General features: G+C 42.5%; 1 protein-coding gene across 2 annotated transcripts; it reads right to left on the reverse strand.

Annotated features, from left to right (window-relative positions):
- Positions 1 to 3,594: 3,594 nt before the first annotated feature.
- Positions 3,595 to 15,689, reverse strand: LOC112262004 (nuclear receptor-binding protein). Of its 2 annotated transcripts, XM_042330129.1 has the most exons (19): positions 15,532 to 15,687; positions 14,903 to 14,991; positions 14,473 to 14,835; positions 14,256 to 14,378; positions 13,582 to 13,686; positions 13,338 to 13,427; positions 13,163 to 13,203; positions 12,774 to 12,868; positions 12,540 to 12,623; positions 12,357 to 12,415; positions 12,109 to 12,207; positions 11,814 to 11,946; positions 11,562 to 11,652; positions 11,409 to 11,459; positions 10,800 to 10,935; positions 10,641 to 10,694; positions 10,456 to 10,519; positions 7,619 to 7,674; positions 3,595 to 5,139 (listed from the first exon to the last, which is right to left on the reverse strand). In XM_042330129.1, the coding sequence occupies exons 3-19, from the start codon at positions 14,680 to 14,682 to the stop codon at positions 5,044 to 5,046; spliced, it is 1,587 nt and encodes a 528-aa protein (XP_042186063.1). In that variant the 5' UTR covers positions 14,683 to 14,835; positions 14,903 to 14,991; positions 15,532 to 15,687; the 3' UTR covers positions 3,595 to 5,043. The 2 variants fall into 2 exon arrangements, with proteins under 2 accessions (XP_042186063.1, XP_024293434.1); XM_024437666.2 differs by lacking the exon at positions 14,903 to 14,991 and having other exon boundaries at positions 15,532 to 15,689.
- Positions 15,690 to 18,571: the final 2,882 nt, after the last annotated feature.

Consider the following 18,571-nt stretch of genomic DNA (forward strand, 5'->3'; position numbering starts at 1 on the left):
TTTAGACCGGTCTAAAATAAATAATGGATTTATTTTGATGGTGTATGCTATATTACATGGATTTATTAGACTTTTAAAAATGTAGATGTTCCAAAGATCTGCATCAGTGGCTTGTAGGCTGTGTATGGAAGCTCGGAAATGCTAAATGTGTTTATGTTCATTAACCTTCATTTACTGTGGGACCGGCAGTTATTTGCTTGACAATCACCAGCTGACAAAATTTCATGACCGCAACAGCCCTAATGGAGACTATGGAAGTGTTCTGCACTCTTGTCTACATGAATGGTGGAAGGAAATGATTTTTGAGTGAATTAGTTTGTTCTGGGAGGGTTTGAATAAATTGGGGAGGGTGAAGTTTTCCCAGGGATGTGATGCCTTTGATGTTTGAGTTGGGAGTTCAAGGGAGGGCAATCTCGGTTAAACCAGAAGTAAAATCTCACATAATTTGGTCAACTGTGCAGAATCTGCCCATGGGACATTAACGGGACAAAGGTTATTGGGGTTACATATTATGTTCATAGCTGTTGTTCAGTATTTAGTATACACTAAGGATCATGGTCCAAACACACCAACACAGTTGTGAAGAGGCCACGACAACGCCTTTTCCCCCTCAGGAGGCTGAAAAGATTTCGCATGGGCCTTCCGATCCTCAAAAAATTCTGCAGCTGAACCATTGAAAGCAGCTTGACTGGCTGCATCACCACATGGTAAGGCAACTGCTTGACATCCGACCGCAAGGTGCTACAGAGAGTAGTGCGTACGGCCCAGTACATCACTGGGACCGAACTCCCTGCCATTCAGCACCTCTATACAAGTTAGTGTCAGAGGAAGGCCCTAAATATTGTCAAAGACTCCAGCCACCCAAGTCTCTTTGCTACCGCATGGCAAGCGGTTCCGGAGCGCCAAGTCTGCGACCCAAGGCTCCTGAACCGCTTCTACCCCCAAGCCATAAAACTGCTGAACAGTTAATCAAATGGCCACACAGACTATTTAAATTGACTCCCAACCCCCCCTTGTTTTTACACTGCTGCTAATCGCTGTTTTTGATCTATGCAGTCACTTTACAAATGATCTCGACTAACCTGTACACATTGACTCGGTACCGGTACCCCCTGTATATTGCCTCGTTATTGTTAATAATTTTCGTGTGACTTTAAATTTTTTTTGAAACTTTCATTTATTTAGGAAATCTTTTCTTAACTCTATTTCTTGAACTGCATTGTTGGTTAAGGGCTTGTAGTAAGTAAGTATTCGGCGCATGTGACAAATAAAATGTGCTTGGATTTTATTATCTTTCCTGATTGCATAGTCCCCTTTTTTTTACCCCTACCGACATGTACACATTACCTTAATTACCTCAACTACCTCACATTGTCTCAGTACCGGTACTCCCTGTATATAGACTCACTATTGTTATTTTATTATGTCACTATTTCCTTTTTTTCTTATTTGCTATTCTTTTCTTACTTTTTAACTCTGTATTGTTGGGAAAGGGCTCATAAGTAAGCACTGTATTATGTGACAAATAAAATTGGATTTAATTTGGATCATAATCTATACACACCAACACAGTCGTTAAGAGGGCACGACAACGCCTCTTCTCCCTCAGGAGACGGAAAAGATTTGGTATGGGCCCTCAGATCCTCAAAAAGTTCTACAGCTACACTATTGAGATAATCTTGACTGCATCACTGCATGGTATGACAACTGCTTGGCATTCTACCGCAAGGCGCTACAGAGGGTAGTGCGCACGGCCCAGTAGATGACTGCCATCCAGGACTTCTATACCGGGCAGTGTCTCCAGGCAACAAGTCACAGACTGTTCTCTCTGCTACCGCACGACAAGCAGTACCCACTAATTCTGGAACCAACAGGATCCTGAACAGCTTCTACCCCCCAAATAATACGATTGTGCAATAGTTAGTTAAACCCTCGCCCCCTTTGTATATAGCCAATTTTCATTACTCATTGTGTATCTAATATTACATGTTTTACTTTCCTATTCCTACATTATCTTCCTCTCTGCATTGTTGGGAAGGGCCCGTAAGAAAGCATTTCACCGTTAGTCCACACCTGTTGTTTACAAGGCATGTGACAAATACTATTTGATAATGGTGAGCGTGAACCACACAGAGTAGGTGGAGGTACAGTTGAAGTCGGAAGTTTACATACACCTTTGCCAAATACATTTAAACTCAGTTTTTCACCATTCCTGATATTTAATCCTAATAAAAAGTCCCTGTCTTAGGCCAGTTAGGATCACCACTTTATTTTAAGAATGGGAAATATCAGAATAATAGTAGAGAGAATGATTTATTTCAGCTTTTATTTCTTTCATCACATTCCCAGTGGGTCACAAGTTTACATCCACTCTATTAGTATTTGGCAGCATTGCCTTTAAATTGTTTAACTTGGGTCAAACGTTTCAGGTAGCCTTCCACAAGCTTCCCACAATAAGTTGGGTGAATTTTGTCTCATTCCACCTAACAGAGCTGGTGTAACTGAGTCAGGTTTGTAGGCCTCCTTGCTCACACACGCTTTTTCAGTTCTGCCCACATATTTTCTATAGGATTGAGGTCAGGGCTTTGTGATGGCCACTCCAATACTTTGACTTTGTTGTCCTTAAGCCATTTTGCCACAACTTTGGAAGTATGCTTGGGGTCATTGTCCATTTGGAAGACCCATTTGCGACCAAGCTTTAACTTCATGACTGTTGTCTTGAGATGTTGCTTCAATATATCCACATAATTTTCCCACCTCATGAAGCCATCTATTTTGTGAAGTGCACCAGTCCCTCCTGCAGCAAAGCACCCACACAACATGATGCTGCCACCCCTGTGCTTCACGGTTGGGATGGTGTTCTTCGGCTTGCAAGCGTCCCCCTTTCTCCTCCAAACATAACGATGGTCATTATGACCCAACAGTTCTATTTTGGTTTCATCAGACCGGAGGACATTTCTCCAAAAATTACGATATTTGCCCCCATGTGCAGATGCAAACCGTAGTCTGGCTTTTTTATGGCGGTTTTGGAGCAGTGGCTTCTTCCTTGCTGAGCGGCCTTTCAGGTTATGTCGATATAGGACTCGTTTTACTGTGGATATAGATATGTTTCCTCCAGCATCTTCACAAGGTCCTTTGCTGTTGTTCTGGGATTGATTTGCACTTTTCGCACCAAAGTACGTTCAACTCTAGGAGACAGAACGCATCTCCTTCCTGAGCGGCATGACGGCTGCGTGGTCCCATGGTGTTTATACTTGCGTACTATTTTTTGTACAGATGAACATGGTACCTTCAGGCATTTAGAAATTTCTCCCAAGAATGAACCAGACATGTGGGAGGTCTACAATTTTGAGGTTTTGGCTGATTTCTTTTGATTTTCCCATAATGTCAAGCAGACGCACTGAGTTTGAAGGTAGGCCTTGAAATACATCCAGAGGTACATCCAGAATGGTTGAAAAATGAGTTTTAATGACTCCAACCTAAGTGCATGTAAACTTCCGACTTCAACTGTATTCAGAGTTACTGTTAGCACTTCCTGATTAAACATCCCAGTTGGAAGGAGATTCAGTAAATAATGAAACATTTGGGCAGAGGTGGTGCATTACATATTTATTTACAAATAGAAAATACAAACCATTTAAAGAGGAAACAGAAAGTCATACATTGCAGAGGCTGTCATAGGATACACACTTGTCAGAAGGCACACGAGCACAAACTTACTTCTCATGCGCACGCACACACACCCTCTTTCTCAACCACTAACTACACTGCCCAAGTGCTCCTCAGAACATAGATAGACTACTATAAAGAAAAAAAAGCACATTGAATATTACAGTAACCGTAAAACAGATTTTAATTTCACAACATTGTGTCCTACTGAACGTGACCCAGGTTACCTAACTGCGTTCAACAGCATTTAATTGTTGCATTTGGCAAGACAACAGCTTGGCTAAAGCAGTACCAGTCACACAGCCAGGCCACTACATTAACAATTTATCCACTTATATCTATATATTTACTCCTCATACAAACTCCTCTTTGGATGTGTACAGTAAAGTAAAACCCTTACTTGCTGTACACAACAAAAAAACACTTTCTCAATAGCCAGAATATTCAACGGAACGTCCAAAGGAAACCATTTCTTTATCCAAGTCCACTATAAGAAATAAGGTTTGCCAAACAATGTAAAGTATATATTTTTTTACAGAACAGATAAAGTTGTGATAACAAATCAGAGGCATGAATACTGTTCACCACCCAAACACCTCTTAACTACAGCTCCAGCCATTGGACAGCTCCAGTAAATCATTCAGCTTGTTCCTCTGCTTTGACTGACAGCCTGTAAATACAGCCCCTCCCAGACTATTGGCTCCATCAGTTGAGACCACAGTAAACTCTGAGTGTAAAAAACAAAAATGGGAAAGATACAATGACACATTTGTAACATAAATATAGCCAATTCAGATCTTTTTCATTGGTTAAAAGACCAATTAGTGGAAAAAAAGATCAGAATATGGCAGGCTGTCTAAACGCAGCCTACAATGGTCACCTACAGGTAAGTTCACTGCAGACATTCATGCACAGCTGTGCGTGACCACACTGAAGCAGAGAACTTTAAGGCGGATAGCATGTGCATGTATACAGCCACCGAGAAGGCAAATGGCAAAGATATAAAACACAAACAAGTAACACTGACATATGATAACTGTGTTGGCTTCCTTTCCAAAAGAAGTTGCTACTGTGTATATAGAGAGAACTAAACAGAGTGGGACTGACTCGGACAGCCCCATAATAAGGCTCTATGGTCCTCCAGACAAATAGAAGACACCACACAAGGTTTTGGGTGAAAGAGTCTGAGGCAGGGGGCGTGTGCATGTGTGGTGGTTGGGGCCAGCAGAGGTATAGGTGTAGGCCTAAGCCTGCCAATAGGTGTATATGTACTGAAGTGGGGATCCATGGATCCTTAGGGGTAAGAAAGGGAGGGTTGTAACAAGCATGTAGGGGGTATTATAGGTAATGGAGTGGGGGTCCATGTTGATCCTGTTATGAGGACACAGTAATGGGATTGAGGGAACCGTTCCTGCTGAAGAACTTGGTGAAGGCCTCTTCTAACACAGTGGCCATCCTGCTTTGGTCCACCTGTAGGGACAATCAATCAATTAACATGTTGTTGAGCATATTGAAGATATTATGGATGCCATGCTTCAGAGATATACAGTGCCTTCAGAATGTATGCATACCCCTTGACTTATCCCAGTTTGTTGTTACAGCCTGAATTCAAAATGGAGTAAAAATATTTTTTTCACACCCATGTACACACAATATCCCATAATGAAGTGAAAACATGTTTAGATATTTTTGTAAATTTATTGAAAATTAAATACAGAAATATGCAATCTACACAAGTATTCACACCCCTGAGTGAATACATGTTAGAATCAATCACCTTTGGCAGCGACTACAGCCTAAGAGCTTTCTCCACCTGGATTGTGTTCAAACTGTCAGGTTAGTTGTTGATCATTGCTAAGACAAGCCATTTTCAAATCTTGCTATAGATTTTCAAGCTGATTTAAGTCAAAACTGTAACTAGGCCACTCAGGAACATTCAACGTTGTCTTGGTTAGTAACTAGTGTCTATTTGGCCTTGTGCTTTAGGTACTTGTCCTGCTGAAGGTAAATTTATCTCCCAGTGTCTGTTGAAAAGCAGGACTGAACCTTGTTTTCCTCTAGGATATTGCCTGTTCTTAGCTCTATTTTGTTAATAAATTTGAAAAAACTCCCTAGTCCTCGCCGATGACAAGCATACCCATAACATGATGTAGCCACCACCGTGCTTTAAAATATGAAGAGTGGTAATCAGTGATGTGTTGGATTTGCCCCAAACATAACACTTTGTATTCAGAACAAAATGTTAATTGCTTTGCCACATTTTTTGCAGTACTACTTTAGTGCCTTATTGCAAACAGGATACATATTTTTGAATGATTTTCTTCCTTTTCACTTTGTCATTTAGGTTAGTATTGTGGAGTAACTACACTGTTGTTGATCCATCCTCAGTTTCCTCCTACCACAGACATTAAAAGCTGTAACCTTTTTAAAGTCACCACTGGCCTCATGGTGAAATCCCTGAGCGATTTCCTTCCTCTGCGTCAACTGAGTTAAGGCGGCCACCTATATCCATGTAGTGACTGGGTGTATTGACACACCACCCAAAGAATAATTAATAACTTCACCATGTTAAAAGGGATATTCAATGTCAGTGTTTTTTACCGATCTACCAATAGGTGCCCTTCTTTGTGAGGCATTGGAAAACCTCCCTGGTCTTTGTGGTTGAACCCGTGGTTGTAATTCACTGCTCGACTGAGGGACCATACAGATACTTGTATGTGCGGGGTACAGAGATGAGGTAGTCATTCAAAAATCATGTTAAACACTATTATTGCACACAGAGAGAATCCATGCAAGTTATTAACCTCTTGAAACTAGGGGGCACTATTTTTATTTTTTGGAAAAATAACGTTCCCAAAGTAAACCGCCAATTTCTCAGGACCAGATGCTAAAATATGCATATAATTGACAGCTTAGGATAGAAAACACTCTAAAGTTTCCAAAACTGTCAAAATATTGTTTGTGAGTATAACAGAACTGATATTGCAGGCAAAACCCCAAGGAAAATCCAATCAGGAAGTGCCTCTTATTTTGAAACCGTTGTCTTCCTATTCACCCCTATTGGCCATTGAAAGGGATATCAACCAGATTCCTTTTTCTACGTATTCCCTAAGGTGTCTACAGCATTTTGACGTAGTTTCACGCCTTTATGTTGAAGAATGAGCGTAAACGACTACATTGCGTAAGTGGCCAGCTGAGGGCTCTCAGAGTGATTCTTGTGTAAAAGACAGGTAGTCATATTCCCTCTCGCTCCTACTGAAAAAACAAATTGTCCCGGATGATATATTATCTAATAAATATTCGAAAAACACCTTGAGGATTGATTATAAAAACGTTTGCCATGTTTCTGTCGATAATCATGTTAAACACTATTATTGCAAACAGAGAGAATCCATGCAAGTTATTAAGCACATTTTTACTCCTGAACTTATTTAGGCTTTCCATAACAAAAGGGGTTGAATACTTACTGACAAGACATTTCAGCTTTTTATTTTAAAATTCATTTGTAAAAAATCAAAATCAAAAAAACATAATTCCACTTTGACATTATGGGGTATTGTGTGTAGGCCAGTGACAATCCATTTTAAATTCAGGCTGTAAATGTGGGAAAAGTCAAAGGATGTGAATACTTTCTGAAGGCACAAAGTAAGAGTGGGAGACTCTAAAAACAGACAGTCCTATCTATAGTAGAGTGGAGAGCAGGAGCTGCTATCTGGCATTTGGGTGTGTGTTTATAGGGGTCAGTGAAAGCTGAAGTGGGTGCAGGGTGTGATCCTCTAAATGGACACTCACTGCCTCTCCTATGCCAGCTACAACAATTACACTCTCACAAACCCTGACACACACACACACACACACACACACACACACACACACACACACACACACCTCTCTACCACAGAACCCCTACAAACACTTATTCCTCTCTCTCACAAAAGTACACCCTTACCTCGCTGATGAAGCCCAGTTGTACCAGCTCAAGAGCCAGTTCCTGTACATTCTCATCTGAAGCAGAACAGACAGCAGGGTCAGTGGAAACACACACACACACACACACACACACTGTCTAGCAGTGAAGTTGCCCTTTAGGTGCAAAATTAACTGTGTTGGTAACACCAACATTAACCACAAGAGTTACATTGGACTTTAGACAGAAACCGTAGTGCCTAGTCTCTTCCTGTTATAATCTTACCATCACTGATAGACGCATAATGTGTGTGTCTACTGCAGAAAGTGTCAGTGCCCAGCCCTCCCCAGAGAGCAGCTGCCAGCAGCATACACACGCCTGCCATTCAACACGCAGGCCTGCAACACTAGACGCCTGCCGTGTGTGTCTGGACACACCCACCTGGCCATGCAAAGACTTGTTCCATGTATATCCCTGACTTTAACCTCTATTCCTTACAGGGTTCAATAATATCCCATTTGTACTGTCTAGGGATCCCTGATATGGCCTATGCATTCCCCCACCCCCCCCATTCCATCTTATCTGCACGTTAGACTCTCCCACTACTTTTCACACATACACGGCACACATGCATGTATTTCCACGCACACAGTCTGTTGGTGGCAGCTATGCATGCGATAGGAGCAGCCCCACTGGTGTGGGTTAGGCTGGGGTTACAGTACACTAGGGCAGGCCAGTGTCTGGAGTCATAAAGACAAAAACACAGACAGGCTTGGATGGCCAAAGTCATGCCATTCCCAGACAACACACACAGAGTCCGAAACAAGAGCTGGGAGGGTTATAACTGTAAATCTCTCCAATTGTGAAATCTGACATTGTTTAATTGCAGGAATGGACAACTGATGGGGGTGGGGCCCACAATATATCTGAACTCATCATGAGGGGCAGCAGTTGCTCGCAGGTCTGGTACCCACATCCACCTTGTGTATTCTACTATTCTAACTCACAACAGCAAGTTGAGACCCCGAATGAGTGTACCCCCCCCAAAAAAGATATACATATACAATACCAGTCAAAGGTTTGGACACACCTACTCATTCAAGGGGTTTTCTTTATTTTTACTATTTTCTACATTGTAGAATAATAGTGAAGACATCAAAACTATGAAATAACACATGGAATCCTGTAGTAACCAAAAAAGTGTTGTATATTTTATATTTGAGAATCTTCAAAGTAGCCACCCTTTGCCTTGATGACAGCTTTGCACACTCTTGGCATTCTCTCAACCAGCTTCATGAGGTACCTGGTATGGATTTCAATTAACAGGTGTGCCTTGTTAAAAGCTAATTTGTGGAATTCCTTTCCTTCTTAATGCATTTGAGCCAATCAGTTGTGTTGTGACAAGGTACGGGTGGTATACAGACGAAAGCCAAGTCCATATTATGGCAAGAACAGCTCAAATAAGCAAAGAGAAACGACAGTGCATCATTTAAGACATGAAGGTCAGTCAATCCGGAAAATGTCAAGAACTTTTAAAGTTTCTTCGGGTGCAGTCGCAAAAACCATCAAGTGCTATGATGAAACTGGGACCCAGAGTTACCTCTGCTGCAGAGGATATGTTCATTAGAGTTACCAGCCCAAATAAATGCTTCAGAGTTCAAGTAACAAACACATCTCAAAATCAACTGTTCAGAGGAGACTTTGTGAATCAGGCCTTCATGGTAGAATTGCTGCAAAGAAACCACTACTAAAAGGACACCAATAAGAAGAAGAAACTTGCTTGGGCCAAGAAACATGAGCGATGGACATTAGACCGGTGGAAATCTGTCCTTTGGTCTGATGAGTCCACATTTGACATTTTTGGTTCCAACCACTGTGTCTTTGTGAGACGCAGAGTAGGTGAACGGCATGAAGGAGAGGTGAGGGTGCTTTGCTGGTGACACTGTCAGTGATTTATTTAGAATTCAAGGCACACTTAACCAGCATGGCTACCACAGCATTCTGCAGCGATACGCCATCCCATCTGGTTTGCGCTTAGTGGAACTATCATTTGTTTTTCAACAGGACAATGACACAACACACCTCCAGGCTGTGTAATGGCTATTTGACCAAGGAGAGTGATGGAGTGCTGCATCAGATGACCTGGCCTCCACAATCACCCGACCTCAACCCAATTGAGAATGTATGGGATAAGTTGGACCGCCGAGTGAAGGAAAAGCAGCCAACAAGTGCTCAGCATGTGGGAACTCTTTCAAGACTGTTGGAAAAACATTCCCGGTGAAGCTGGTTGAGAGAATGCCAAGAGTGTGTAAAGGTGTCAAGGAAAATGGTAGCTACTTTGAAGAATCTAAAATATATTTGTTTAACACTTTTTTGGTTACATGATTCCATGTGTTATTTCAGCATTTTGATGACTTCACTATTATTCTACAATTGTAAAAGAAAGAAAAATCCTTGAATTGAGTGTGTCCAAACTTTTGATTGGTATTGTACATATTTTAAATTGATCTGAGGGCTGCCATTTGCCCATCCCTGGTTTAAAGGAATGCTGTGTGGTTATGTTATCTTACCCAAACACCTGTCTATAACACATAGTTTGATGGAGACTTGTGGTCTGTCTGGGCTGTTAGGAGAGGGACCATCCTGTAAGACTTAATCCTATTGGTCCCCTTGGGAGCTGTATATGGGCTGTGGATTGTCAGGCTATTATTATAGAAGACCTAAGGGTCCAAGCGTTCTAATAAAGCACACTGGGTTGCCAATAGCATAGATCTCAGTGTGTGTGCAGTCTTCCTTTTCTTTTAGCTGTTCGTATACTTTGATCTCCAGCCCCTGCCTGCCCAGATCAATGTCTGTGTGTTTCTATCTCTTGTTCTTACTGGGTAACAAGTCACAGCTTAAGTGTCTGTTGAGTTTGTCCTCCAGCTTCAACAGTAGTGTCAGCTGTGGATAGAAAGGAGATGTAACGGTTACACATTCAGTGACTGGCCACTAGAACACACTCGTCTATGGTCATCTAACTTTTATTCACTGATCTAAAAATAATTAGATTAACGCTACTTACATGATGTTTTGCACCCTCCTCCACCGGCTCAATATTACACTGCATCTGAACAACCTGCAGAAGGTAAGAAATGTAGATAGGAATCCAACAAATAAAATGTATTACGTAGTATTACCATTATTAGTTCATTGAGTGGATTTGTATACTTTCCCCACTCACCTTGCGTGTCTCTAGTTCAGCAGGTTCTGGGGTGGGGGATTTGACAGAAGGGGTGACAATGGGGGACTTAACAGGGGACTGCTGGGGCTGCTGGTGAGAGGGCAAGCCAAATGCTGTCAGGGGGTAGATGCCATTCCTGTTGGGTAGGGAGGGCAGCGGGGTTACTTTACATGTCATGATTAGACGGGTAAAGTACACATTTTATTTGTTTGTGACCAATCAGGGGGGGACAAATCACAGACAGGCAATAATCTTACACACATTTAATTAAGGCCAAAGTGAAGACCCCCGGATTGTTCAAAAGCTTGCCAAATCAAAACTCTGGGAGCAAATCTTGAGTTTGCAGGTATTCTCATTCATCTTTCAAATAGAGATTCTAACAATACTTCAACTAAAAGTAAGAGTGGTGGAAGGGCTGGATACAAACACATTTGAGATACAGGCAAAGCAGAATAACAGTCCAAGTTAAATACTGCCACCAGGTGGTTGTATAGTGCATTACAGGATCATTGTCTAGTACTGAGTGCTGTGGGTTAACTACGCCCTCTAGTGGTGAGCATGCTGGACATCTGTCCAGTCGTGGTCAATAGTTGATGGGGAGTTCCTTACCGGACATCCTCCAGGAACTTATCCAGCTCCAAGGCAGGAAACTGAGACAGTCTGATGAGGAAAGAAACAGGATCAGCACAGGTTTCTGAAGAAAATACCCTGAGATCAAAAACCAATTGTGGCTTCCTTGAAGTATAAACTGTTGTCTCTTACTTGAGCTGCACACCCTCCTTGATCTCAGCGATGATGAGGTTGGGGTCCATGTTCTTAGTGATCTCCTCTAAGGCATTCTCAGGGATCATGTCTAAAAGAGGTATGGAAAAGATTAGGGGTACTCACACTGGTGGTGAGAATGCGTGTGTCTTGTGTTTGAGACTCAAACTGGAGTGTGTGATAAGACTCACACTGGTGCCTGATGATACAGAGTATGTGAGTGAGAGTGTATGTGTGTACAATAAAACTCACGCTGGTGGCTGACTATGCAGTGCGCAGCTAACAGCTTCAACAGGGGCACCTCAAACAGAGCCTGGTGGAACAGCAGCTCTCTGGCTGTAGGTCTCTTAAATGGGTCAGCCTCCAGACAAGTCTGGATAAACTCCTGCAAGGTACACACACACACATGGCATCACACACACAGTTCCAGGGAAAATCTTATAATACATGCACGCATGTATATATGTACTTCTGTCCTTGAGCTGTTCTTCTCTATTAATGTTCTGTATTATGTCATGTTTACGCACACAGACAAACACACTCCTACCCTCTGCAGTAGGTCTTCCAGTGACTGTATGGCATTGTTGATGGCCTCCTGAGAGACGTAGGAAGATTCTCCATTCCCCTGGATCTCCAATACTGCCATCTACACAACACACAATGATATCACCACCACCCACGCAACACAAGTCGCAACACCGTCACATAAAAATGATGCGGAGTAATGACATCACAAATTCTGGCACAGAGATAAATCGACATGGGAAATCGGTGATGTTAAGTGTCCCATCTCACCTCCAAGGCACACATCCCAAAGGAATAGATATCCACTGCAGTAGTGACATCTGCAACAGCTACAGGTGAGAGATTGTAAGATAGGAAACAATGGATTGAGTGACTCAATAGTCCATCATTTCCTGAGAATATATGCATTCCTTATACCCTACAAATAACCTATCCATAAATGTCCTTCTTTACCGCCATATTCTGGGGCGAAGAAGTGCAGGTTTTTCTGCTCCTCTCTGCAGGTCTTTACATGGTTGTTGATGGTGTCTGGAGCCACTGAAGGAGAAAAACACAGATATACTGGGTTAGACACAGTCTATAAATCTGTTATAAATATGTTATCTCTGGAAGATAAACCCATACAGGGCTGGCCTGGACATTGCTGCTAAGCCCATAATAAACCAGTGGCTATGACTAGAGTCCTACCTGATCCTATCTTGATGAGTCCGTTGTGTTGGATGAAGATGGTGTCACAGGTCAGGTTCCCGTGGATGATGGGCGGCTCACAGGAGTGGAGGTAACTACAGAGCCACATCAGAAAGCAGAGAAGTAAAGCACTGTGGTTTTTTGGCTGACCTCATAAATCAGGGTAGGTTCAGCAGCGCACGACACAGGATAATATTTTGGAATGGAAATTTAAAAAATGTTGACAACATCGGGTATTAGTACCTCCCCATTTCACTCGGTTTTAAAACGTTCAGCCCTGTTTCGTGCCTACTGAGCAGGACCCTGGCTGCCCATTTGGATTGGATATGGGGTCCAGGTATTAGCATTGCAGCTATGGCAGAGTTGGTCTGTGTGAGAGAAAGACTGACCTGAGGGCTGAGAGGATCTGGGTGCACCATCTCTTCCAGGCCTAAAGAACAAACAACATACTTCCTGTTACATGTAGACTATTGAACTTCTTCTTATACGCTAAGCATCCTTTGATGTGCTACTGTGTTGTAGGTGACGTGGTGGGGAGGGTCAATTCTATTATGATATCTGCACCTTTTCATTCATAGTCTTGTGGTTCTTCTTGGTCTTCTTCAGAAACTGCTTCAGACTTCCCGAGGACATGTACTCAGTGATGAAAATAACCTGAGGTGTAGACAAAGGAAAAAACAAGTTAAGAAGAATCATTCAAATTATGTTGTTACATTGTTCCATAATTTCCCTCACTCGCATTCAGTCCTGATTATATCAACCAGGCCAAACAAGGAAGGTTTCTCCTCTCGTAGCAGACAGAACTTACCCTGGCACGGTTGATGTCATTGATGTCAGCCCAGTACTTGTGGAACTTGACGATGTTGAGATGTTCCAGCTGAATCAGGTTGTCAAACACAGACTTCACCTTCTCCTGTTCACAGAGGTGGATAGACATGGTAAACATTTAACTAAACAGGGTCTGTAGTGGTGGGATCAACTGTTTGTATCAGTGTGCAAGGCATATAACATTAGATATTCGCTCAAGTACAAAGATAACAGTTCTACTAGACAAGAGAGAGGAGGGGGGAAATAACAAATGCTATCTCTTCCTCCAGGCCAGATTGCATCATGAGATAGAAGCCTCAAAGCAAGTGAGTGAAATGATGGAACAATGTAACAACATAATTTGAATGATTCTTCTTTTTTTCCCTTTGTCTTCACCTCAGGTTATTTTCATCACTGAATACATGACCTCAGCAAGTCTGAAGCAGTTTTTCCCCCATGTAAACTACACATTGCATTGCATTCCATGTCTGAAATGTGGTATATAAATAAAATGATGTTATTTTATTGTAAGGCCAGAGCTGCTTGTATTCAGCTACTTAGAAAGGAAGCTTTGAGCGGTTTGAGTTCAGATTAAGTAATGAGTCAATAAAAGGACACTGGGGGTCTGATTTCAGACTGAGCATCCTGCTGGTGTCGCCGCCAGGCATACTGTACCTCCTGCAGCTTGAAGTTCTTCCTCTCTGAGAACATGACCTCGTTCCAGACCACCTCCACCCCTTCCTCCGTGTCCATGGCCAGGTAGGCAGCATCTATCCCTGGGACATTCCGTTGGTTCACCTGGGGGAGAGAACAGAGGCAGAGACATGGTTCAGTACCTTCACAAACACAGTTGCAAAACGTTAATTGACAGTCCAATGGTCTCTCATCTCACCTCCTCTCTGCGTTTCTGCCAGCGGCCGCAGGGGCTCTCCTCCAGGATCTCCGACTCATCTTCGCTCTCCTCCTCCTCATCCTCTGTGGGGGTGGTGGCGGGGGGCCCCGTTACAGGGGGACACACAGACGCAGGTCCCTGGCCACTTGGGGTCACCGTCTCTGCCTTGGCTTCCGGAACCTGGAGGGGTTTACCGTCTCCCTCTGACATCACAGCAATACAGGTCTCTGAGAAGGACTATGCTACTCTTCTCCTCTGGGGGGATGTGAAGGCAGAACACCTTTCTCGCTCTTCTCAAACTGTAGCAGTCGCGCCCCCTTCCACTCCCTCCTCTCTCTCACACACCCTGGGAGCTATGAGACACTATAGGCAAACGGGACACTTAATATCACACACACACACACAACTTACATAGCAATCAATACCTTACCTGTTATATGAAATAAGACCTCAACTTTTCTTTATGAACTACTAATCCAATTGGGTCAAGACTTGCTTTGTCACTCCTCAACAACAACTCTATGGTTACCAGTAAAGGCAGCAAAGAAAAGAGATTTACCAGAATTAAAATTGAAAAGTGGCTTACTTGCTATGCAGTTGTTATAGTGGACTGTAATTAATGAGGCAGCCAAGTAAATTGTTGTGTTAGTTTGCTAACGTTAGTGAGCAAGCTAATTGCCTGTCGGGCACTCAAGTTAACTTTACACGCCTCTCTATACCAAACTCAGGACACTAGATATAACTAACAGAAGCTAGCTAATTGATCAACTTTCACTAAAACGTAAAGTTATCCCCGGCCATTGGTCTCATCTACAAAATGCTACATAAACAGTTACATGCATTCAGAAAATGTCAAGCACTAACTCCGATAAACAACAAACAAGCTGAAAACACAACTTTAGCTAACGTTAGCAAAGTTAGCTAGCTATCTCGAGAACTAGCAAGATAACTTAGGCAAGCAGTTTATTAGCTATTGTCAGCTAGCTAGCGTATTAACAAGTCAGCAATAGTCCCATTGTTACCCAGCAATTATATCAACACACACGGTTAGCTACTTACTTATAAGAAAGCGACGACATGTATTTATTGTAAAACCCCTCACAGTGCGTAATTCATCTAGCTAATAACGTTAGAAGCTAGCTATCTATAAATGGCCAGGGGGAGGGACACCGATTCGCAGAATATCAGAACTACTTCCACCATTGTACGCAATGCGCATGTAAAGCGCAGCTTTGATAACCTATACCTCAGTGCTCGAGAGGTAAACATTGCTCCTCTACCACTGATCTAGGATCAGATAACTCTACCTCCAACTCAACCCTATCCCATTCATTAATTAGGGCATTTGTTGGCAATAGCCCCTTATTTATCAGCGCTTAGTTATCAATGTTGTATTCGCATCATGATACAAAGTAACCATGTTTGGCTAGAAAAAATCTTACAAGGATACAAAAAGTAACGTTTAACGTAGCCACTGTATAAGTTGAAGTATAAGTTTACATTCACCTTAGCCAAATACATTTAAACTCAGTTAACAATTCCTTACATTTAATCCTAGTTAAAAGTCCATGTCTTAGGTCAGTTAGGATCACCACTTTATTTTAAGAATGGGAAATATCAGAATAATAGTAGAGAGAATGATTTATTTCAGTTTTTATTTCTTTCATCACATTCCCAGTGGGTCAGAAGTTTACATACACTCAATTAGTATTTGGTAGCATTGCCTTTAAAATGGTTTAACTCGGGTCAAACGTTTCAGGTAGCCTTCCACAAGCGTCCCACAATAAGTTGGGTGAATTTTGACCCATTCCTCCTGATAGAGCTGGTGTAACTGAGTCAGGTTTGTAGGCCTCGTTGCTCACACACACTTTTTCAGTTCTGCCCACATATTTTCTATAGGATTGAGGTCGGGGCTTTGTGATGGCCACTCCAATAACTTGACTTTGTTGTCCTTAAGCCATTTTGCCACAACTTTGGAAGTATGCTTGGGGTCATTGTCTATTTGGAAGACTCATTTGCGACCAAGCTTTCACTTCCTGAATGATGTCTTGAGATGTTGCTTCAATATATCCACATCATTTTCCCACCTCATGAAGCCATCTATTTTGTGAAGTGCACCAGTCCCTCCTGCAGCAAAGCACCCCCACAACATGATGCTGCCACCCCCGTGCTTCACGGTTGGGATGGTGTTCTTCAGCTTGCAAGCCTCCCCTTTCTCCTCCAAACATAATGATGGTCATTATGGCCAAACAGTTATATTTTTGTTTCATCAGACCAGAAGACATTTCTCCAAAAGTACGATCTTTGTCCCCATGTTCAGTTGCAAACTGTAGTCTGTTTTTTTATGTCGGTTTTTGAGCAGTGGCTTCTTCCTTGCTGAGCGGCCTTTCAGGTTATGTCGATATAGGACTCATTTTACTGTGGATATAGATACTTTTGTACCGGTTTCCTCCAGCATCTTCACAAGGTCCTTTGCTGTTGTTCTGGGATTTATTTGCACTTTTCACACCAAAGTACGTTCAACTCTAGGAGATAGAACGTGTCTCTTCCTGAGCGGTATGACGGCTGTGTTGTCCCATGGTGTTTATACTTGTGTACTATTGTTTGTACAGATGAATGTGGTACCTTCAGGCATTTGGAAATTGCTCTCAAGCATGAACCAGACTTGTTGAAGTTTACAATGTTTTCGGAGGTCTTGGCTGATTTCTTTTGATTTTCCCATGATGTCAAGCAAAGAGGCACTGAGTTTGAAGGTAGGCTTGAAATACATCCACAGGTACACCTCCAATTGACTCAAATGATGTCAATTAGCCTATCAGAAGCTTCTGAAGCCATGACATCATTTACTGGAATTTTCCAAGCTGTTTAAAGGCATAGTCAACTTAGAGTATGTAAACTTCTGACCTACTGAAATTGTGATACAGTGAATTATATGTGAAAAAATCTGTCTGTTAACAATTGTTGGAAAATTACTTGTGTCATGCACAAAGCAGATATCTTAACCGACTTGCCAAAACTATAGTTTGTTAATTAACAAGAAATTTGTGGAGTGGTTTAAAAACGAGTTTAAATGACTCCAACTTAAGTGTATGTAAACTTCCGACTTCAACTGTATGTATATAGGGCAGCAGCCTCTAAGGTGTAGGGTTGCGTAACCGGGTGGAAGCCGGCTAGTGAAGGCTATTTAACAGTCGAATGGCCTTAAGATAGAAGCTGTTTTTCAGTCTCTCCGTCCCAGTTTTGATGCACCTGTACTGACCTCGCCTTCTGGATAATTGCGGGGTGAACAGGCCGTGGCTCGGGTGGTTGACGTCATTGATGATTTTTTTGGGCCTTCCTGTGACATCGGGTGCTGAAGGTGTCCTGGAGGGCAGGTAGTTTGCTCCCTGGTGGTGCGTTTGAGCCCTGCGGTTGCGGGTGGTGCAGTTGCAGTATCAGGCGGTGATACAGCCCGACAGGATGCTCTCAATTGTGCATCTGTAAAAGTTTGTGAGGGTTTTAGGGACAAGCCACATTTCCACAGCCTCCTGAGGTTGAATATGTAACTACTATGATAAGGCATTTTGGCTGATCCAAATGTGGTATCAGGTTGGGTGTAAAAGATGTTGGGTACTGTTAAATTGGTGAAGGTAAGCTGAAGTGACTTGTGAAGTTTGTGTTTCTTCCGCCCAGAGGGAGTGGGCGCTCTGTGCGTTTTGACTTTCGAATCAGAGTCTTTACCCCACAAAGTCATGTTAGGATATTTCAGTTATCCTGTTAGATCTTTAGTGGAAAATCCACTGCTGTGTTTCAGGTACTACGATTATGGTCATGTTGCACCAGTGTTTAGGAGGGAGATTACAAGATGTGGGAAGTGTGCAGGAGGGCATGAGACAAGGGACTGTGTAGTTTCAGTGGTAAAAGTTGTGTCAACTGTAGGGGTGCCCATGTTGCTGGAGATCGGAAGTGCATGTGTTGTATGCTGAGGCAGGTGTTGTATGCCGAGGCAGTGAAGAAAGTAGAGGAAGATGGGTCAAGGGTGAGTTATGCTGAGAGGATCCTTCTGAGTAGTAGATTTGTGACAGCACAGGCCTATGAGTTAAATATGCCTCAGTAAGGT

Source organism: Oncorhynchus tshawytscha, linkage group LG11 (assembly GCF_018296145.1).
Source record: "Oncorhynchus tshawytscha isolate Ot180627B linkage group LG11, Otsh_v2.0, whole genome shotgun sequence".
Classification (NCBI taxonomy): domain Eukaryota; kingdom Metazoa; phylum Chordata; class Actinopteri; order Salmoniformes; family Salmonidae; genus Oncorhynchus; species Oncorhynchus tshawytscha.

Excerpts from the sequence above, each read along its gene's own strand:
- LOC112262004 (XM_024437666.2), bottom strand. The coding sequence starts at position 14,682 with ATGTCAGAGGGAGACGGTAAACCCCTCCAGGTTCCGGAAGCCAAGGCA. Across the intron at positions 14,379-14,472 it reads GGCAGAAACGCAGAGAGGAG|GTGAACCAACGGAATGTCCC; the intron begins GTGAGATGAGAG and ends TCTCTCCCCCAG. Across the intron at positions 11,653-11,813 it reads CTGCATAGTCAGCCACCAGC|ACATGATCCCTGAGAATGCC; the intron begins GTGAGTTTTATT and ends TACCTCTTTTAG.